General features: G+C 31.3%; 2 protein-coding genes across 3 annotated transcripts in view; both read left to right on the forward strand.

The window, feature by feature from the left end:
• Positions 1 to 9,509, forward strand: part of LOC136977511 (UTP--glucose-1-phosphate uridylyltransferase-like) — a 73,787-nt gene extending 64,278 nt beyond the window's left edge. For both annotated transcript variants that reach the window (XM_067273010.1, XM_067273002.1), the window contains exons 13-15: positions 4,266 to 4,432; positions 6,587 to 6,691; positions 8,576 to 9,509. In XM_067273010.1, the coding sequence (XP_067129111.1) occupies positions 4,266 to 4,432; positions 6,587 to 6,691; positions 8,576 to 8,683 (380 nt within the window). In that variant the 3' untranslated portion in view covers positions 8,684 to 9,509. The remainder of the gene's footprint in view (positions 1 to 4,265; positions 4,433 to 6,586; positions 6,692 to 8,575) is intronic.
• Positions 9,510 to 16,072: 6,563 nt separating this feature from the next.
• On the forward strand, positions 16,073 to 19,002 carry LOC136977757 (uncharacterized). Its single transcript, XM_067273309.1, has 3 exons — positions 16,073 to 16,860; positions 18,689 to 18,854; positions 18,945 to 19,002. Exons 1-3 carry the CDS (start codon positions 16,073 to 16,075, stop codon positions 18,948 to 18,950), a joined length of 960 nt encoding a protein of 319 aa, XP_067129410.1. The 3' UTR covers positions 18,951 to 19,002.
• Positions 19,003 to 24,133: the final 5,131 nt, after the last annotated feature.

Genomic DNA, 24,133 nt, shown 5'->3' on the forward strand with positions numbered 1-24,133 from the left:
TGTGTTTGTATATATAGTTTGTCTTGTCATAAGAAACTTTGCCAGTCTCTCCATTGCAAGTACAATGGGTATTGTAAATATGTTATGTTTGCGTGCCCATCACTTACTGCATTTCTGTAATTCTTAACTACTGTTCGACAACTGAATGTAAATTTGAAATTTTATTTTAAATAAAAGTGATGCAACTGCCCTTGGGACTTCCATTTCATCCCTTTTCCTATCCTCTCTTATAATTTCACATTCAGCCTCTTCCTCTAAATCATCTTTCTTCTCCATTTTCACCTCAGGCAATACCTTTGAGTAGCCCTGGTTTCATCTCCTATTTGCTAAAACTAAAAGTAAAAGTGAATGTTTTTTACAGGGAAAAAACCAACTAAAATACTCATTTAAATTTACATTGCACTCATTAAAATTCCATGGCACTTTTATTTCTATTTAGCAAACAATACTGTTCTTTTTTCTTATATGAATTTTAGTTGAATCTTAGTTCTTGCATGAAATCTCAGAAAACAACTACTAGATTCCATTGGGCTATTTATCTGCATTTTAAATTAAATTAATTTCTAAATAATTTGTCCTAGAGGGAGGCATTAAGTGCCATCCCATATTAATAATTTAGTAATTATGATTAAATTATTAAATTTTAGAATTAGTATAATTTTTAGAATATTCTGGAAGAAAAGAATCAGTTCAGAGTTGGAATCAAACTTGCAACTCCCATTTACCGTGTGGATGCATTGCCAGTTACATTACCTGGACTTCCAGTCCGATCTCCTCTTCCAGGTATATGTAACTATGATATAATCATCCTGGTTACTTATGATGCCGACCAGGGATGCCTTCAGTGCCCTTGTTCTATAAACTCTTACTCAAGGCACTTAATCAGCCATCATACAGCCCTGGCCTGATATATATATATATATATATATATATATATGTATGTATGTACACACCTCTCAAACTTGATAAATTTATATTATTTATAGGCGAGGGTGCTGAAGGTGTCCCCAATCAGAACAGTAAGTAACCAGAGAGAGTTAGTGGTTATATCATAGTTAAATATACCTGGAAGTCCGGGTAGCGTAACTGGCAATGCATTCACAAGGTAAGCAGGAGTTGCAGGTTCAAGTCCCACTCTGAACAGATTTTCTTCCAGAACATTTCAAAAATTGTTTAATTTAATTATAATTACTAAATTTAATAAAAGATGGCACCTAATGCCTACCTCTAGGACAAATTATTTAGAAATTAATTAAATTTAAAATGCAGATAAATAGCCTAATGGAATCCAGTAGTTTGGTGTAATACAAATTTATCAGGTTTGAGAGATGTTTGTTTATATAAAATCTTGGGGAATAAGATTTTAACGTATTATCATGACAACAGATAAAAGAATGTAAAATATTCAGAATTAGCAAAATTATAAAATAATTTTTTACAAATGTACTAAATTTGAGCTAAGCAGATTGTGTAAATAACTTCCTTTATATAGACAACAACAAATTTGGCATAATCAGTGGAGGCATTCAATGTAGGTTGAATTCATAATAAGCTAAGACTGGTTGAATGTCACGATAGGTCTACAGTTACACTATGTACAGTACATACTCTTGATTAGTATTATGAAGAATAATGTATCTTTAATTTTGAACAATTTTAGAATTTTTGTTTAATTATTGTTATAAGATGATACATTATTTTTAATGCCAGATTTGTTTGTAATTTATTGGGTTGTTCGGAAAGTTCGTAGCGATTTTTGATAGCCGACAGTTGAGACACCGATTGACGCGAAAATGATTAGAATTGTACAAACCAATGAATATTACGATAAATGACCTTGAGACGCGTCCGTTACAAAAAAACCGTTAAGATTATTCAAATAGCGTTTAATTTGGCTCATTGCAAAAATGGATGCGAACAACGTGCATTATCGACACTTGTTTCTTTTCTTTTTTCGTAAACGCAAAAATGCTGTACAAACAGCAAAAAAGATATGTGATGTTTATGGTGAGAGTGCTGTATCAGAATCAACTGTTCGAAAGTGGTTTGCAAAATTTAAAACGGGTAATTTCAGCCTTGAAGATGCTCCTCGCTCAGGAAGACCTCCTGTTATTGAAGAGGACCAAATCAAAGCATTATTGGATGAAAACCCTCATTACACAACTCGAGAGATTGCAGACATAGTGAAGTCATCAAACAGTACTGTATTTCAACATCTAAAGAAGCTCGGATACGTGAATCGTTATGACATTTGGATACCTCACGACTTAACGGAAAAAAACTTACTGGATCGCATCTCCATTTGTGATTCTCTTGAAAAACGAAATGAAAATGACCCTTTTTTGAAGCGTTTAGTGACAGGTGATGAAAAGTGGATCATTTATAACAACATCAGCCGAAAACGATCGTGGGGTAAGAAAAATGAATCACCATTAAAAACTCCAAAGGCCGGTCTTCATCCAAAGAAGGTCATGCTCACTGTCTGGTGGGATTGGAAAGGAATCCTGTACTATGAGCTGCTTCCACAGAATCAAACAATTGATTCTGATAAGTATTGTTCCCAATTGGATAAGCTGAACATGGCAATTAAAGAAAAATGTCCGGAACTGGCCAATAGAAAAGGCATTGTGTTTCACCAAGATAATGCCAGACCTCACACGTCTTTACGAACACGCCAAAAATTATTGGAACTAGGCTGGGATGTTTTACCCCACCCCCCTTACTCACCCGACCTTGCCCCGTCGGACTACCATTTGTTCCGTTCTCTACAAAATTCCCTTCATGATAAAAACTTTGATAGTTTGGAAGCTTGCAAAAACCACGTGGATCAGTTTTTCGCGGAAAAAACTGGAAAGTTCTACGAAGAGGGTATCATGAAGCTGCCCCATAGATGGCAACACGTCATTAAAAACAATGGCGCATACATAGTGGAATAAAAGTATATTTTTAGTATTAAAACAATTTCTTTTATTTCTCTTAAAAATCGCTACGAACTTTCCGAACAACCCAATATTTATAATAATAAAAATAAAATGTTTTTGATATATTTTGACTCTGATCCTTTTTCTGAAAAGTTTAATCTTACAGTAATATAAAGATTTTGTTTTATGTATTAATTATTATTGGTTTTTATTTTTACAGTTAAGAAATTTATATACTGTATAATAGTTCATAATAATTCTTAATCACAGTTGAGTCTTGATATTTTATTATAGTAGTTTGTATTTTTTATTTTAAGACAGGATAGTTTTTATTGTTTTAAGTATTCAAAACATTAAAAATTAGTTATGTAAATTATTTGTACAGTCATACCTCGGTACTCGAACGTTTCGAAGCCCGAACAAATCGGTACCCAACCAAAAATTTCGAAAAAAAATGCCCCTGTTTCCGAACAAAATTTTGGTACTCGAACAGAAAAGCCCGCTAAGTCGACGCCGACGCCACGGCTGCGGCGTCAGTTACGAGACAGTCCAGTTAGGCCTAAATTTATTTAAATTATTAAATTTAGCAAGAGATGGCTCCTAACGCCTAACTCTAGTACCAAATTATCTTAAATTATTAATATTACTATAGCCATTTGCTAGCCCGATAATATGGCAGTTGTTAATCTTTATGAGACAGTCATTGTTTCGCATGCACATTAACTTACGCTGTGCTATATTTTTTGGATTAGCATCCTTTTCTTTTGATTTATTAGCCCTTAAACATGGGTCCCAAGAAGAATAAAAGTGAAAGTGGTCAAGTGAAAAGGAAAACAGTGAGAACAACAATCGAACTGAAAAAAGAAATCATTGCTAAACACGAAAATGGAGTGCGTGTTTCGGATCTCGCTGTCCAATATTCTATGGCTAAGTCGACGATATCGACTATTTTAAAGAATAAAGAAACAATAAAAAAATACTAGCGAATCAACTGGGGATTGGAACGCATTAATCCATTTTACATTATTTGTAATGGGAAAAAATGATTTGGAGTCCGAACATATTGGTACTCGAACCTCTTTCTGGAACGGATTATGTTTGAGTACCAAGGTACCACTGTACTATTTTTTTTACTGAAGATAAAGTAACAATCCCAGAAATGTATTTGTTACTGATTTTATATAACAGCATTGTTCATTTTAATAAAACCTTTTAAAAAATATCAATTAAATATTTTATTAGTCTGAATTACAATATGCACAATACTTCATATTTAAAAATTGAAATAAACAGTTTAATAGTAAGTTTAATAATTAAAATAATTAACCTTTTTTTATATTTCAGGTATAAATGTTCCAAGAAGTCGTTTTCTTCCGGTTAAAAAAACTTCTGATCTTCTTTTAGTAATGAGTAATTTATATCATATGAGTTATGGTTCATTGACAATGAATTCTTTGCGTGCATTTCCTACTGTTCCACTAGTTAAATTAGGTGATAATCATTTTTCAAAAGTAAGTTAAATAGAATTTTAAGATATTATTTCTCAATAGTCAATAGAAATCAACACATTTGCTGCTAGTTGATGTAATTTTTGCTTCATGTGATCTTTGTTACAATGTGCAAATGATGCAAGTTTGTGTCATCTATGAGCTTGAATTTTTTAATAAATGGTGTGCACATTATTTTTCATATGATGTTTATTACTATCTGGAAGTGTGAGAAACATTCTTGAGATATTTTATTGCTTGGTTTCATAGTTTTCCAGTGAAATATTTAAGCAGACCTATTATTAGATTGAAAACATTTGTGAAAGTTGTATTAAAGTGTACTGGTGTTAAATTAAGGTTAATGTTTGTATGTGTATGTGAAATATTTAATTATAGTAGTATTTCATTTACTGCATTTGAATGCACATGTAAAGATTCTTATTTAATTTCTAGGACTGTTTTGTATGTGTGTGCTTTATTTGATTCTATGAAATATTTTTTGTTGAATTTTCCATTTTTTTATTTTTAATGTTGTTTATTCTTGTCACCTAAAATTGCTTTGATACTGGGTGTGAAAGTCTTAAAATTCTGACAGAAAATTGGCCTATGATAACACAAGTTTTTCTGTAGCAAGCATTTAATGTAATGCTGATGTGAGAGTTTTAGTATGTAATTTTACATTAAGCCAGAAATGACATTACTGGGGAAAACAATTTTGGAGTAATGCTATCTATTCTAAGCACTAATAATGAAGAATGGATAAAAGTTTGGCTTTATCAAAGCCCTAAAAGTAGTTAATTTGTAGTGTGTGTGATATTGTTAGATTTTCAATGAAAAGATACAGAAAATGGCTTACTATAAACTCTGATGCAGTAGCTGGTGTTTAAAAAATGATGTCTAAACAGTTACCTGTCTTAAGTATAACATAATTCTAAGTGGAATTATGTTAAATTTAGATCACAGAATAAAGTAGAGGAAATATTAAGAGAAAAAAAAAGAGATGTGATATTAAGAAAGACCGTCAATTCAGAATGGATAATTTTAGATAATTGCTATGCTGTAGTATCTTATTAAAAATAATCACTAACTTCTCTTCCATTACTGCTGCATATTTTCAATAGTCTATTGTAATTTCATCTTAATATATTACTTTCCTAAGATTTGCATCTTTCAATATATCTTAATTTCCTACATTGTAATTAATATCAATATTAAAAAAATTGATGACAACTTTAGTAATTTTCAAAGAACTTCCTTCAATATTTTCATGTTATCTGAAATTTATAAATTCTGAAACTATATTATATTCACTAACTGACATCATTGGATAATACATATTCTATCTCCAGATTTTCTTCCATTTATTATATAAAATCCTCTTCTCACAAATAAATATATTTTTTTCAATCTTGATACTTTTTCATCTTTTGAATTTCTTATTTTATAATTTTATAAATAACTAATATTACCTTCAATATCTATCACATTTAATCTTTTCTATTTTTTTCATTAAAATCATCACTAATATTTAGATTTATTCAAATAAACTGTTTGGAACTAAAATTTCTTTAAATATAAAATTCCACTTGTACATAAATATTTTTTTCTCCCGTAAGTTCTATATTTATGTTAACAGCATAAACACATTATTTGATGGTCTATTAACGAATAAGATCATATATATAGATAAAATGAAAAAATTTATATATAAATTGATGTTATATATATATATATATAAAACATAAAATCAAAAGATTATCTGCAATTCAAATTTGTTTGAAAACATTTGAAACCAAACTGAATATATGAAACAAAAAAAATTTCAATATTCTTTATCTGTTTCATTTTCCATCTATTAATACTCCAACATGCCATTTTTAATTCATATAGTTTAATCTACTTTTCAGATAACACTATTCTAGACAATATTTAATTCATTTGATTCCTGGATAATCTTTCATTTATATTTCTTTACAATAGCAAATTTTCCTTACTTATCTGATAGTGTTTTGAGGAAACAATCTTTTGTGATTTCACTGTTAAAAAATTTCCTTTTCATATAAAAATGTTGATGATGAAATCAGTAAAAATTTTATTTCATTAATTTTAAAACATTTATAAACAAACAAAAAACAAAATTTTTTATGTATATATTTTGTGTATATGATATATTTATAGGTAAGAGAATTCTTGAGAAGATTTGCTAGTATCCCAGATATGTTGGAATTAGATCATTTAACTGTTTCTGGAGATGTAACATTTGGAAAAGGAGTTTCTTTAAAGGTAAACTTTTATTGTAGAATTTCATTTTGTATAATTTACTTGTTGTTTTTAAATATATTATTATTAAATGTTCTCTTCCATTTACATGAAGACTATCTTCATTATTAACATGCTGTTTCATATAAACTTTCAGGCTAAATTATTTCATTTTTTCTAGTTGAATAGATTGTAGATATTTTTATTGTTAACTTCCAGTTGTAAGTAAAATTTAAAGTATTATTGGTATTCCAGGCATATTTGTAAACCATAGTACTCACAAAAACATACACCTGTAGCATTTTATATAATAGTGCCTCCCAAAATCAAAAGTAGAATAAATTAATTCATTTAATTAATTTATATATGCACTTTAAAAGTGAAATTTCAACACCGTAAAGGAATGCATGTAGCCATGTGCAAATTGCAGGACTGATAGATGTGACAGATATGCAAATGATTAAGTTTGCATACACGTTGAGTCATATGGTACCCAGTTTGGGCTTTAAAGACCAGCAGCTGGCTTGGGTTGTAAATGCTATCAAAGACTGTTTGCAGCAGTTGAACTTTCAAAGAAGCGCAGAAAATGTCTCGGAGATGAGTACCATCATGAGCTGAATACCACCAGTTAATGGCTGGGGAATGAGACCTTATCCTGGAGCTGCGTGATCTTGATTTGTTAATGTACATAGTTGCCACGTGTGTTGGGAATGACTTGCGTATCATCCAGAGGTTTGTGACATGGTGGACACAGGAAAATCTGCAAATATGTCAGATGGAGTAAATCTCGCTGGCACACAACAGTCTGATAGACTGGTAGATTTACTGACTGGTCCTGTTGGGACCCATTTGCCATGTCACATTACATCTCTGAAGCTGCCTGTCACAGCTGGTTTGATTGGTCACAGATGCACCCATTGACAGTGGGGGCATCTGTGACCAATCAAACCATTTGCAACAGGTTGCATGAAGTTGTGCTGCATGCATAGCAACCAGCAACACGGATGTCATTAACTGCTTGACATGACTGAATTGTGTGGTGTTGTCATCGTCATAACTGGACCACTGAATAGCATTGGGTATTGTTTACAGATGAATCTCACTTCTGTCTGCGGAGGAATGACAGCCACAGATGGGTATGGTGGTATCCGAGGAAACATTACATTCCAGCCCTTTTCACTAAGTATCACGGTTTGGGAGGCATCATGTTTGATCAGCAGACAGCCTTGGTGCACATTTCCAGTACTTTGACAGCAGATCAGTATGTCATACAAATTGTGAGGCCTGTGGTTCAGTCACTGATGCAGACTGCACTTGACACAGTATTCCAGCAAGACAATGCCCGACTGCACATTGCATGGCAAACTCTCACCAACCTGAATGGAATTCATATCCTTTCCTGGCCAGCTGGATCTCTTTCCCATTGAACACCTATGGAACCTCATCTGATGAGAGGTGCACCAGGGACCACCACCACATACTGTAGATGACCTGTGCAGTGAACGCAGCTTGTCAAGGGATGCTTCAGGTAATCATTAAGTGCATCATTGATAGTATTCCTTGCCTTATAGCAGTCTAAAGCTGCCCATGGGCCATATTCATTACCAAATTAAACAGGTGTCTGTTGCATATCTTTGTTTGTTTTTTTTTAATCATTTGTATTTCTCAATCACTTCTACCAGTCCTGCAATTTGCACATGGCTACATGCAATTTCACTTTTGAGGAGTGTAAAAGAACTTGTAACAATATAGTTTTATTTTTATTGGGTGTTAGAAAATTTAAAAATTCATTTAAATGCAGTATTTTAGAGAGAACCTACAGTCTACTGCACAATTTTATATTAATAATTATACTAAGTTTAAAATTTAATAATGAATGTAATATATATATTTTTTTCCTTTTTATAGGGTACTGTTATTATTATTGCCAATCATGGAGATAGAATTGACATCCCTCCAGGTGCAATACTAGAAAACAAGATAGTTTCTGGAAATTTGAGAATTCTTGATCATTAAACATCATTAAAAACTAAATCATTAGATTGTGAAACTGCCTAATTTCTTGAATGAAATGAAACTGTGCCATTAGAATTTCTAGTCTAAAAATCATTGTTATTATAGAAATTTATTGATATGGAAATAAGAATATAGCATTTATATGTAACAAAATATTTAGTTGAAAACTTCAGTTTTCATATAGAGTAAAAATCTTGCAAACAAAAAATTTTAACTGTTAATATTAAATTCTAAGATTAATTATATAAATAAGATTAATGAAATAGATATGTAAATTACTGTTTGTTTGAACTTAAAATTTATAAAATGTTGTCCAAAAAATTTCATATTAGGTAATTTTAATTATTAGAAATCAAAAACATTAACCCAAATTCATATAGAAATATTTAATATTGTAACATGAACTAGTTTTATATGGGTAACTTACAAATACCAATGAAGTACTTATATTTTATTAAAGTGATCTAGTCAATAATTTGCAGTTAATATTTTGTCTTTCAATATTTGTGGAAAGATGAAATAAGAAAAAAGCTTTGCATTTTGGTTGAAATTGTAAGAAACATAAACATGAATAAGACAAAGTACTCAAATCAATTTATATTGCCAGATAGTTCATGTACTTGTTTAGGTACTTAGAAATTATGGTTTAGATTAAATATATAATTCAGTTGTGTTCATTATTAATTTTACTGTTTTAAAACATCATAATAATTTGCAGTAGAGAATTATTTTGCTTTTTTTAAATAATTCTGTGAAATATAAAAAGCACAAATCTTTTTGCCACATGTAGACTAGTATCTTAAAATAAAAAAAAAATGATTTTTTCTGCATGCTTTGTTAATTATATTTATTTTTCAGTTAACACTTTTGCTGCTGTCATTGAAAAAAGTTGCACTGAATATACCAATTTATTTATTTATTTTCATAAAGTATGTCACTGTTATACACAAATTAAAAAATGTTTTCATTTCTGCAATCTTTATGGAATTGTGTTGATGCAAAATTGAGTCACCAACACATAACAGAGGACAACATGATAAAAAACCATTCTGTGTTTTGGAAAAGTAAGAAACCATGCAATAAAATCTCTAAAATGTTTCTTGCCCTACCAGGTAGTAATAAATGACATTCAGAAAATGTTTGCATAATTTACTAAAAACTTCCAGCATCTGAATGATGCAAAATCACATTATTGTATATTGGGATGATATAACAATTTAAAATCATGTCAATCAGCAGCAAAAGTGTGTGTGTGTATATATGTAACACACACATCAATTTTTAAAAATATATCTAAATTGATTAAAAAACTCAGAAATAAAAATGTGTATTTAACATAACTAACATTTATTAGTAGCATTAAATGGACTAAAATTAAGTTATTGGTGATATTCTAGTGGAACTTTAAGTATTTGAATAATAATTCATAATATAAATTCTACTACAATAAAATAATTTCATTAATATCTTGTTAGCATATATTATTAGATGAAAATAATTATATGAAATGGGTCTTGTTTTATTTAATTTTGAATTCTTCCCAGAAATTCTTGTTAAATGTGTGAATCACTTACAGTATTGTCAATGCTTCATAATGCTAAGACAGAGAAAATTACTGCTTAATGTACAGTACTTGTCATCATGATGATTTTGATTACAACACCATGATATATTCCAAGCTCCCTAAATGTTTTAAATATACTTCATACAATTGATTCAAGATAAAATTTAAAATTTTTATGGCAGACACTCACATATTAAAACCAAAGCTAGAGAGAATATTATAAATAGTATTTATAAAAATAGTTATCAATTTAATTTGAATTCCAGAATACAAAAACAAGTCAAACTAGCATTAGGATATTAATTTTCTTTCTAAATCTTTTTCTTATATCTTTGAAATCTTATTAAAAGTTCATTTAATCAGGTTCATAATTTGAAGGTATGTCACCCCTTAAACACATCCTTGAACAGATGTATGTCTTGTGAAGCATATCAAAGCTTAGCATCAGCCCCTGATTGATGCTAAGCATGTAAATGTGTCGGACAAGATGATAAAATGACACTTCTTACATGGAAAGGTGAATGCAGAATATGTAACAATTAGTGCATTTTTTGAGTAAAATATTATTTACTTTTGATAAATGCAAGAAAGGTATTATATACAGAATTAAACTATATGTTTGTCAAATTCTTGGTATGCACTTCTAATGTTGAGGCATGGCAAAAATTTATTGATGAAAAGTCAACTCTGATCACCTTATAAACAAAATAGAAATGAGAGAAAATGACAACAAGTTTTATCTTTTAATTTGGGAGTGCAAAGTTTGGTTATGTTTAAATTGTTATGGTTTTGTCTACTTAAGCTGATTTTACATGTTATTTGAAAGTTATGTTTGCTGTTTTTCCAGTGAAGAGAAAATATTTTGTCAAATTTGTAGAAATCAAAATTTAACAGAACGATGAAAGCAAACTTAGAAATTATTTCAATCTGTAATTGTGAACAAATGTTTGTTTTTATTTCTATCTACTCTTCATATAAATTACAATGGGAAACATATCCATTTTACATTGTCGTTTTATACATAACTAGCTGTTACCCGCGACTTCGCCCACGCGGATTTTGCAAGCAAACACCATTTATATTCAGTATTTCAACAACCATAGTAATTGTTATATAACACCTACCGCTGAGAATGATGAGAATTGCCGAGAATCAAACAAACTTTTTTCAATTTGATTAATTTTCTGGAACATTTTCAATTGTTCTATAATCGAACCAATATGCAATAACAAATTCGAATTTAAAACAGTTCAAACATTTGGTTAAAAAATCAAAATATATAAAAATATTCATAACAATGTCTGAAATGTTATCAATTTAATATGCCTAAGTACTCAATGAAGACTAAACGTTGTTGAAAACAAATATCACATATAAAATAGTACAGTAGAAGCTGTTCTTCAGGTTAAGCCTTAATCCTCTCCCTCTCCCCCTGCGGAGAAATTTCCAAAAATTCCTTCTTAGTGTGCGTTTTCATGACGTACCCTGTGTACCAAATTTCACCTCTATGTTCAGTGGTTTGCTCTGGGGAATGATGAATCAGTCAGTCAGTCAGTCAGGTCAAGTAATTTTATATATTTAGATTAACTCAATAATGCATTTCTGTCAATGTGTTAAATTCACCACAATCAGAAAACAAATGAACTTAATGTAAGAACTTAAAAACACTATGATTGTTTTCATTTAACAATCTTCAACCAGGAAACAAAAAGATAATAGCCAATAGGAGGGTTGTTTTTAGATTTCCCAGACATAGATTACTATTATTAAGCTTAATACACTTGTGTATACAACTCCTAGACAAAAAATTAGAATACTCACCTAACTGAAAGTTTAGTGTACATTTTCTCGTGAACAACACAGAATACAAAACTTTTTTTGTCATTACATAAACAATGTCTATGTATATTTATTATACCCATTAATCAGACAAATTAACTCCACATGTTTTGTTACAAATGGAAATGAAATGACAAAAAACTAGAATAACAGTTTGACCATGACAAAATATTAAAATATTAGCAAAATTAACCAGAAAAACAGCCATAAATAACTAAATTGTGATGCAAATTTGCATATTGCTAAGCAGCACAGTATAACAGTACAACATGGAGTATAAGTGCAGCATCAGTAACAGAACTAAAGATACTATGTTAGCCTTGCACAGAGCAGGAAGAACACAAAAAGAAATTGCAAATTATGTAAAGTGCTCACAGCCAATAGTCTTGAGTAACTGAAACAACAAAAGCCTGTTCAAATTTTAACTAACACATGCTAGAAATGTGGACATAAACGACCAACGACTGCAAGAGATGAGAGAAACTTGAGAAGGATTGATGTGCGAAACTACTGTAAAAGCGTTAAACAACTTGCATGCACAATGCAGAACAATTGGAATGAACGTTAGAAGCCAAACCACATGCCAAAGGTTGCACAACTTGCATTTCAACTGCTGTGTTCCCAAAACAAAGCCATCTCTAACAAAAAAGCAACAAGTGGGTGTCAGATGGTGCAGAGAGAGGCTCGTGAGAGAAGACGACTGGAACAACGTTCTCGTCGATGACAAATCCCTGTTTTGTCTCTCCTGTGATGACCGAGGCCCATGTGTACAGAGAGCAACCAAAGAGGCCTTTGAAAAAGACTGTGTGAAGAGATCCTTGAAGTTTGCATTGTCTGTCATGACCTGGAGATCCACGAGTGTAACGGTGTAGGACAACTGTACATTCTTCGGGAACGTGCCAATGTACAGACATATCAAGACATCTTAGACACATTTATGATACCATCAACAGAGGATTTAGTTGAGGAAACATTTCTATATCAACAAGATGGAGCATCCTCTCATACCACAAAGTTGGTTACAAGAACAATAGATTGCAATCCTGCATTGGCCAAGCAATTCCCCAGAGTTAAACCCCATTGAAAATTTGTCGGGAATCATGAAACAACAACTTAATGAACAATACCCGGGGAGACTATCCGATTTTCTTTTGAACAATTGGTTTGAATTGCTGTTTTTTTCTTTTTCTAGAAGGGACATTTGCATATGTGGTGTGGCGGACTTACCATTGGATGCATTTCATATTATTGCTGTTTGTTCTTTTTTGTCAAAATTACGTGAGGAGACTTTTGGGGTTCCCAATTTTTCATTTAATCAGTTTAAAAAAGTTATTTCTGATTTTGATTTATTCTTTAAGGCTTAAAGCGAAAGCTGTGCTTATTTATGTAAATTACGTTTTGGGGCATGGTCTGCCTACTATTTAATCTGTGGCTGCTTGGACTGCTTGGGAGACTATCCGATTTTCTTTTGAACAATTGGTTTGAATTGCTGTTTTTTTCTTTTTCTAGGTAAGTCTAGTTTATAATTATGTCCCAAGCTCGGAAGAGGAAGACCTTTTCTCCAACCGTTCCTGAAAGATCAACAGCTAGGTTTAGGGGTGAGACTTCTTCTGGTGAAGAGGATATTGCGAACTTATTACAGGACTCAAATTTTGATGTGGCAGAGGGAGTTAGGCTTTTATTGCGATTGCATGTTTCGCTGAACGGTAAGGTTGATGAATTTATCAGAAGACTGGATCATCTGACAGAGTGGCTTCAGAATGTAGATGAGGCGTTGATTGACTTCGAGATGAGGTTGGGGGAGGTTGAGTCAAAGGTTGGAGGGGAGGTAACTGGTGTTGGGTATTCGTTGGATATGGATAAAATTTTCACAAAATTTTCTTTTTTTGAGAGAGAACTGGATGTTATGGATAATCAGAGAAGGATGAACAATGTTGTTATCCACGGATTGGAAGAGAGGAAAGAGGAGACGTCTTTGGAAATATTTGACACTGTTAATTCTTTTGCGGTTAATACATTAAATTTATCTTCGCTGCATATTGTAAACGCGTATCGGGTTGGGAAGAGAGTTGGAGATAAACCCAGACCAGTGATCTGCCAATTTGGGTCTTTTAGTGATAAATTGAGGTTTAAAAAGACTGTATTTGAGAATCGGAATCTTAATGTTTCTGTGTATGATGATTTTTCTAAACGTTTGCGGGATATTAGATACAACCTAAGGGTATTTGGGAAGAAAAAAAGGGAAAAAGGAGCAAGAAGTGTTCGGTTAAGTTATGATAAGTTACTGGTAGATGGAGTTCAGTATAAAGTCGATGAAGTATCAGCTAAGGTGGTGCCGATCTCATAGCAACCAGTAATGTCTTCTGTGTTTTCTATTATGGCGTGGAATTGTGCTGGGATTGGTAATAAACCGCGGTCTTTTTGGAGTTATTTATTGAAGTATGATGTGGTCTTTTTATCGGAAACTTGGTTTATTAAGGGTGGGAGCAGATGCTATTGGGAGGAATTAAGAGAATATCATTGTATTGTTGGTGATTCTTTGAGGGCTTACAGTAGGGGTAGACCTATGGCTGGTTGGTTGCTTTGTATTAAATCATCTTTGAAATTTAATATTATTTATAGGGATAGTTACCAGGTTGTTCAATAAGTTTTGTCGTTCGATAAAAAAAACACAATTTTATGGTTTGAAATACATTTTATTATTCAATATAATTTCCCTGAACTTCAATACACTTGTTCCAGTGATCTTCTAATTTATGGATTCCATCCCTGAAGTGAGAATCTGGAAGACTGTCGAAATACGCTTCCACGGCTACTATTACCTCTTCGTTCGATGAAAATCGTTTCCCACGCATGAATTTTTTGAGATGTGAGAACAGCCAGAAGTCAGAGGGAGCTAAATCTGGCGAATAGGGAGGATGTTGCAACAATTCGTATTTTAATTCACTGATTTTCGCGATGGTTTTTTGAGCTGTATGAGAGGGTGCGTTATCTTGATGAAAAATGATTTTTTTCTTCTGTAAACCAGGTCTTTTCTCACGAATTTTTACATCCAGCTGGTCCAAAAGATTACAATAATAGTCTTGAGTTTATTGTTTTACCAGTTTGGAGATAATCCACGAACAAAATTCCTTTTGCATCCCAAAAAACTGATGCTAACACCTTCTTGGCTGATTTCTGGACCCTAACTCGCTTCAGAGCCGAAGTACCGGGTTCACACCACTCCTTAGCCTCTTGTTTTGATTCAGGATCATGATGGTAGACCCAAGTCTCATCCATAGTAATGAAACGATGCACAAAATCCTTTTTATTTTTTCTAAAACGCTCCAAATGTTGCTGAGAAAGTTGCATTCGAATGTGTTTTTGTTCCATAGTTAGCGAATGTGGCACCCATTGTGCACACAGCTTTCTGTAACCCAAAACATCAGCCAAAATATTGCTCACACTGCCTAATGAGATCCCTAGGGCTTCTACTAAATCTCTCTCAGTTAATCGACGATCTTCCAAAACCATATGCTGTATTTTTGCTACGATTTCTGGTGTTGATGCACTTTTTGGACGTCCTTCACATGGATCGTCTTCGAGACTTGTACGGCCACGTTTAAATTCAGCAACCCATCTTTCTACTGTTCTAATTGAAGGTGAAGAGTCCTTATACACTTTTACCAATCGTTCATAAATTTGTTTTGGTGCTACACCTTCCAAAAATAAGAATTTTATCACTGCACGATATTCAATTTTTTCCATTGTAAAAAAATACACTGACACGTCAACTTTGAACAGCTGCAAATATAGAAATGAGTTGACAGATCTACATGAAACTTCACAGGTGTTTATAAAAAAGTAGTACTATTTTTAGAGTAATAAAACGACAAACCTAATAGCGCCATCTCTTATTGAACGTCAAAACTTATTGAACAACCTTGTATATTGTATTGATTAATATTCTGCTACCATTAGGAGAGTTTAATATTGGTTTTGTTTATATGCAGGAACAAAGGTGGCAAGAAATTTTTGATGTACTGTCCAGGTTTGAGGTCGACGAATCGAATTGGATTTGGTTGGGTGATTTTAATGCACGGACTGGTAACGATAATGTGATTTCGACAAATATATGTGATAGTAGTGGTATTGCTGTTAATAAGAGAAGTAGAGCCTCCAAAGATGTAAATATGAATGTGAGAGGATGGAAAGTTCTTGAGTATTGTGCAGATAATGATCTAATAATTTTAAATGGTCATGCTTCTGGTGATGAAGCGGGAGAGTTTACTTTTGTTTTCAACCGAGGGTCCTCAGTAATTGATTTGGGAATAGTTACTCCTTCTGTGTGGAACTGTATTAAATGTTTTAGAGTAGAGAGTTGTTTTTGGTCTGATCACTGCCCGATAGTACTTTATTTGGAAGATCGTGCCATAGATTCTTTGGGCGGTTCTGGTACTTGTTACCAGAGGATTTTCTGGGACAGTGGTCAGCTGGAGTCGTTGTCCGCTGATTTGTGGCGTTGCTTGGAGCAGACCCCCAATTTATCTTTGTTGGAGCTAAGTAAGGTGATATTGGATTTTGCCAAAGTGAAGGGATTGACTCAAAGGAAAAAGACTATGGTTGGAATTAATGATTGGTTTGACTTGGATTGTCGATTAATGGTTAGAGCCAGAAATAGAGCTTGGTTAGAGTTCAAGAAAAATGGTTTGCCGGCTCAGAGGAGAGTTTTTGTGTTATACCGAAGTTTGGTAAAAAAATTATGTTTAGCAAAGAAGAAAGAATTTTGTAAAAGGTTACAAAATGTTAAAAATTTTTATAAAAATAATAGATTATTTTGGAATTTATGTAAAGCAAGGGGAAATTATGCTAAGGTTAATATTAGTTTATTTGATTGGTTTAGTTATTTTTTCTCCCTTTATGGCTCTGAAAGTCCATATGATGTTGATTTAGTGGTTTTTAATGATTGTGTGACTTGGTCAAACGAAATATTGGATTCTTACATCTCGGAGGAGGAACTTAGAGTCGTTTTAAGTAAGTCGACTGTTGGCGGTGCTCCTGGAATAGATGGTATTCCTACTGAATTTTGGAAAATTGATAGTGCTTTTCTCTGTTTATTAGATAATTTTAATAAGGTTTTGAGAACTGATGTTATTCCAGATGAATGGAAGAGTTCTTTATTGGTTCCGGTGCCTATGGGTGGCTCAAGGTCTGTGCTTACTAATTACAGAGGTATTTCGTTGTTGTGCTGCGTTTCTAAGATTTTTTGTAGAGTTTTGTATTACAGGTTAATAAGTTGGTTGAGTATGGGAGATATTCTGTCAGAGAGTCAGGCTGGTTTCCGTGCAGGTTACTCTACTGTTGATAATATTTTTATTCTGTATACTGTTATCTCTAAGACATTAAGTAGGAAACGGCGTAAGGTTTATGCTTTTTTTATAGATTTAGCATCAGCATTTGATTCTGTTGATAGGGATTTATTATGGAGGAAATTATTAAAGTTTGGATTAAGCTTTAAGTTTGTATCTTTATTGGCAGAGTTATATAGTGGTTCGAATGTTAGGATTAAATGGAGGAATTTTTGTTCTCAGCCTTTCTTTTCTGATAAGGGTGTTAAACAGGGTTGTATCTTAAGCCCTATTCTTTTTAGTTTATTTTAAAATGATTTATTAAATTGTATTGATGATTCCGGCGGAGATGGTATAGTTGTCAGTGGTGTGTCTGTTAAAGTATTAGCGTACGCGGATGATGTGGTAATTGTGGCGGATTCTCCGAGGTCATTTCAGAGGTCGATTGACCTTCTGGATATTTATTTAAGCGATAATAGTTTACAATTGAATCTTGCTAAATCAAAAATTGTGGTCTTTCGAAATGGTGGTAAGGCTTCTAAGGCTGACAAATGGTGGTTTCGAGGTGTTCCAATTTCGGTTGTATCTCAATATAAGTATTTAGGTGTAATTTTTAAAAGTAATGGTTATTTTAATACTCATGTGAGGTCTTGTCAAGTTAATGCTGAGATAAAAATGGACAAAGTTATTCATATGTGTCAGTCTGCTAAGTTGTGTAATTTGAAGGATCGGTTAAGGTTATTTAATGCCGTGGTGGGCTCATCTCTCCTTTATGCTTCGGAGGTGTGGGGGTTTCAGGCGGAGAGTTTGGATACGGTATTAACTACTTTTGTTAAGAGAATGTACGGGCTTCCAAGGTGTACTCCTAGTTATCTAGTGTCTATGGAATGTTCATTGATTCCTTTGTCTTGTTTGATCCTGAACAAATCTGTTAATTGGATTTTTAGAACGTTGAGTTTAAATGAAGAACGCCTTAGTAAGATTTGTTTGCGTTATGTTGTGAAACATGTTCAGTTGCCTTTGTCGAAGTATTGGTGGGCTAGTTGTTCAAGGAACGGAATTGATTTTGATAATCTGTTACAAGATTTTAATAGTGTTTATTTACTAAAGTTAAATAATTTTGATAATTATATTTTGAAGTTGAATCATGGTATATAAGAGTTTGAATAAACCTTTTTTTGATTGTTCTATTTATAATAGTAATTTTTCTTCTAATGTTATGGCCGTATTAATGCAAATAAGATGTAATTCATTAAGTTTTTTATGTAATTACAGAAGGGACATTTGCATATGTGGTGTGGCGGACTTACCATTGGATGCGTTTCATATTATTGCTGTTTGTTCTTTTTTGTCAAAATTACGTGAGGAGACTTTTGGGGTTCCCAATTTTTCATTTAATCAGTTTAAAAAAGTTATTTCTGATTTTGATTTATTCTTTAAGGTATTTATTTTCATAAAGAGGGTTAAATTGTTTATTTCATAATGTTTATTGTATATTTGATTTTCGATTTCTTTTTCATTGTTTTTTTAGGCTTAAAGCGAAAGCTGTGCTTATTTATGTAAATTACGTTTTGGGGCGTGGTCTGCCTACTATTTAATCTGTGGCTGCTTGGACTGCTTGGGAGACTATCCGATTTTCTTTTGAACAATTGGTTTGAATTGCTGTTTTTTTCTTTTTCTAGGTAAGTTTTAGCTCTGTTGGTTGCTAATTTCTTTCGGATAGTTCTCCCAAGTAGTTCTTTAAGTTTTATTTTCTGATTTGGATTTAGTTTAAAATGATAATTGCAAAATTTATAAATTATTAATGTTATTACAATTGATGAATATATCTGAAATATGTTTTGTTATTTTATAAGATTATGTATACTTTTGTTTTGTTCTATCCCTGCATCAGGGTCTTTGTACCAGAATGCTTAAATAAATAAATAAATAAATAAATAAATAATGAACAATACCCAACTTCTAAAGAAGAACTAGTGACTTGCATTCAATACATTTTGGAACTGCATCACTAAAAACAAATGTGATTAATCAGCATTAATCTGCTACAGATTGCAAGCAGTGATTATGGCAAATAGTGACGCCACAAAATAATAAGATTTTGTTGTATTTCCTATATTTAACCCACAGTTAGCTAATCTAATTTTTTGTCATGGTCAAACTGTTGTTCTATTTTTTTGTCATTTCATTTCCTTTTGTAACAAAAACATGTTTGAGTTAATTTGTCTGATTAAAGGGTATAATAAATATACACAGACATTGTTTATGTAGTGTCGAAAAAGTTTTGTATTTTGTGTCGTTCGTGAGAAAATGTACACTAAACTTTCAGTTAGGTGAATATTCTAATTTTTTGTCTAGTTGTAGAAAATTTTATCATCACAAGAAAAGTTTCTCACATTCTAGTCAAGATTACAAAGGGTGCTTTTTCTATTTGACAATTGCTCTGCTTCAAACACTGGTACTAACAGCTTGCTTGTCATTTCTGATATTGACAAAACCAACTTTATAAATTATCATTTTATAACATGATATACTCTAGGTCAGTGTTTCTCAAACTTTTTGGACCACGACCCCCCTTATGCACTAAAAAATTTCAAAGGACCCCCGAAGAATAAGTGTTCAGGAGTCCTTTGAAAAACATCCCGGTGGGAGGGGGTTAGGCTCGTATTTAAATATTTATATTATTTTTATTATTTATATGTGCAATTTATTTAAGTAAAAATTATTTTATATATTTTTTATTTCTATTATTTCTAAACATGAATCCATAGTAAATTTATAAAATATTTGAAAAAATTGATCTGGCATCAATTTTTCAGCGACCCCCCAAATATTTTTCACGACCCCCTTGGGGGTCGCGACCCACACTTTGAGAATCACTGCTCTAGGTAAAAACTCAATAACTAGTAATTAATGAGACTGGCAACATTTTGAACCATATACCTTGTCAGTTATATACCATTTTTTAATTTCTATATTTAAGCAAGCTTTTTAACACAGTTCGATTTTACTTTGCTGTACTGTGTGTTTATAAATTGTTAAAATATTTCTCATTTAGTTGTCATTAAAGATTAAGATTCTACAAATCCAAATTCTTGATTTATATGCTTTTATATGTCAAGAGATTAGCATTTTCTTGACCTTTTTTAAATACAGTCTATTTTAGTTAAGTTCAACTGTATATTCTAAAATATATTTTAATTGTAATTTAATGTTATATAACTAAAAATACAAAATATGAACTTAACCTTTCTTTAAATCTTTTCAAACTTCATCTCAAACATTCATTTTGTTCCTTGTTTGTGTGCTATTTAGTTCTTTTGTAATGAAGCCAGATGAAAATATAAGATTTCATTAGATTGGTCACATACACCAAAATTTATAATCAGTAAATATTTTTTTCAAATCTGTGGGCATTAAAAGGGTCTTTTAGTAAAGCCCTATTGTGGACCATAGCCAAGCTCATATATTGTTCATTTGGATATATCATTTTGACATGAGAGTTTGAGAATCCAATCTCGATTCAAATTAGTTCCTTAGAGTGTCAGGCACGTGGCTACGACACATTTGCCACAGCTATGTGGCAAAAGATCAAAGGTATGTATCTGCCACTTTGGTTGTCCATTTAGATACCTTGATAAATCACTAAAATTTATTAAATCTAACGTTGTTCCACTGCTGCAAACAATTATATTTCTTCATTATTTGAATGTTTCAATATTCTATTATAATAAATATTTATCATTCAACAAATCAGAATATCAAAAAAAAAAAAAAATTGAATTAAGACCTTAGAATGAAGAAAATTTCTTGGAGAAAAGTTTAAATTTGTATATTATGAACCATTTGTTTGTCAAAATGCTTAAATTTATATTTAATCACTTCATCTGATAAAAATATGAAATATTTAATTTTTTTTTATAAACTGGAACTTACATTTTTAAACTTGTAAACTTGTAGTTTGGCCAATTAGTTAGTATATAAAATAACATGAATTTGAGATGCTTATCATAATTTTATTCAAACTATTATTTTTGACCTTGTTTAAATTTTTTCACTAATAAAACTAAGGAGTAGAGTACAAAATCATAACTGTCCTATTCTAAAAATAAATATAAATGTTAACAAATGATTTGTTTCTATAGTTGTAAAATAATAATTAGTGCAATGGAATAATAGACTGGATCCTACTACAATTTGTGGTTAAAGCAAATTATTTTTTATCGGAACTAATCTGGTATCAAGTTACTGATCAAATTCTTTCAATTATATCAATAAAAATCACTTCAAATATTTTAGAAATAAATTCCAATAAAATATATATATATAATTTTTTTTTTTTTCAGTTTCTTTGAGGAAAGATAAATTTCTTGTAATGTATCTGCATAAATGCAACCTTGCTTTTATACCAGTGTATAGATTAAATTTCAAAGGTATTTTGTTTCAAATATACAGAAATGGTTTAAATCATTAAAAAAACCCTTTTTAATAAACAATTATTAAATTTATTTTATGATAGTATGTGTATTCATTGAAATTTTCCTTTATGGATATTTCTGTAGAGCAGATACATCCATAAGGAAACTTCTCTTTCACTATGATTTTTCATATTCAAATTACAGTATTTCTTAAATTCTGAAGTGGCTTGATTTTGCTGATCAAAATATTAATTCATTGATGTCGACAATAGTACAAAATAGTGTTCAGAAATACGATATTTGTTTCCAAAGTATTGAATAAAAACAGATTTGTATGATGATATTCAATTATCTAGACTAGTGATTCCCAAACTTTTCAAGCCATAAACTTATACCCAACACCTCCGTGTCCCAATGCCTTCTAACCCAAAAATTTTCTCTTGAGAAAGGCTTGGAAATATTCTTAGAAAAACTTTTCTACAAACCACATAATATGTGTCCTTATCTTACATTGTTTTCCACATCTGGAAATCATTACATGCAATGTTTTATCTTATCCATTTTAACAGAGGAAAGGGAAAGGTGGTCAGTGACTCCAACCCTCACCTATGGTCACCGTTCAGTACCTTGCGTCCAGTGTTTACTTGCTTCCTTTTTGCCCTTCTAAATTTACTCACCACCCACTTTGGGAACCACTGATCTAGACTTTAGAACAAAAATTGATGCAGATTGCAATTGTATATTAAAACAAAAATCCATGAATGAAAGTTTTTTCTTTTAGAAAAAACTAACAAAATATATTTACTTGTATAATTGGAGAAATTGATTTTCACAATTAGTTTGTGAAAATCAATTTCAATTTCAAAAAATTTTCAATGAATAATAATTATTAATTATTATGCCTTTGTGTCCTTTCTATCATAATTCAAAATTTATTTTGTATACTAGTACTTTTTTATATATTAACAGGACTTATTATACTGGAAACTATGGATGCAGATATTTAGTCTTACAGATCTTTTTATTTAGTTCACCTGTGAACTAAATAAAAAACATTGTCTGATCTGTAAGACTAAATATCTGCATCCATAATTTCCAGTATAACAAGTCCTGTTAATATATAAAAAAGTACTAGTATACAAAATAAATTTTGAATAATAATTTTCATCATAATTTATTACTGTTCAAACTAATACTTAAACAAAAGTGATATTATAACCATAATTTAATATAAATTTTTTCAATGAATATTTCAATTTGTGTGCTTAACAGAATTTAGTACCCTAAACTCTTGCTAATCCAGCCATTCCATGCATGGATGGGTGACAGATTAGAGTGTACAGGCCTAAAGCCTGTCTAAAGGATGATGTGACCCATTATCTTTCAGTACTGATTCTTTTTGGAGGCAGGTGGGCAAATAATATGGCATGTCAATGGAGTCGTGCTGGTCACGTATTAACTGCTTTTGAGGGAAATTTTGAATTAAAATAACATGACTTCTGGTTTTCATAGGAAGTTCATATATAGTTAATTGGTCTTGAAACTTATAGTTAATAAGTTTCCATGTTTGGTCTTGTCTTTCATCTAACTCTGTTCTCGAGATTAAGGAAAAATATGAACAGACAACAGACAGTGGGAATTTGTTTGCAATATTTTTCAAATTGTTGCCCAATATGCAGGAAAATAAGATGTGACATGATTATTTTTCATGGAAATAGAGGTGCATAGGTGATGATAACTGAGAAGCCGGATTAACAAGAATATACTCTATTTACATTTGGCTGTTTTTGACTATGTATTATTACAGTCAAGACTGCAGCTCCTTAAAATTACTTTTTGTCTACTTGAAACATTCTAATGATTTTGAACATATTATTTTCAATCTACACACTGTACAGGTAACACTAATACATTACATATACATATAATAATATATATATATAATATTTGAATGAGTAACATTAGAAACTGGAGAATGATTGAAGATTTATCGAAATCCTAAGGAAATAATTTACTATTAAATTCCTGATTTTCTAATTAAATTTGCATATAGACTGGAACCTGATTGGTTATGTAAATAAATTTGAAAATTGATCTAAAATATAAACTAAAGTTTTAGGCTCATCTACATTATTAATTTTTAGTTGTCTTTTACAAAATTATTTGATTTCAATATTTAAATCACATAACAATAATATAACAAAGAAATTTCATTATTAAAAATGAAGTTGATTAAATAATGGGAAATAGAATACTTTTAGTGTAACAAGTGTTTGAAATACAAATATAAATACAAAATTAC

This window comes from Centruroides vittatus, unplaced genomic scaffold (assembly GCF_030686945.1).
Source record: "Centruroides vittatus isolate TY-2023 unplaced genomic scaffold, ASM3068694v2 contig_1114, whole genome shotgun sequence".
NCBI classification, from domain to species: Eukaryota; Metazoa; Arthropoda; class Arachnida; order Scorpiones; family Buthidae; genus Centruroides; species Centruroides vittatus.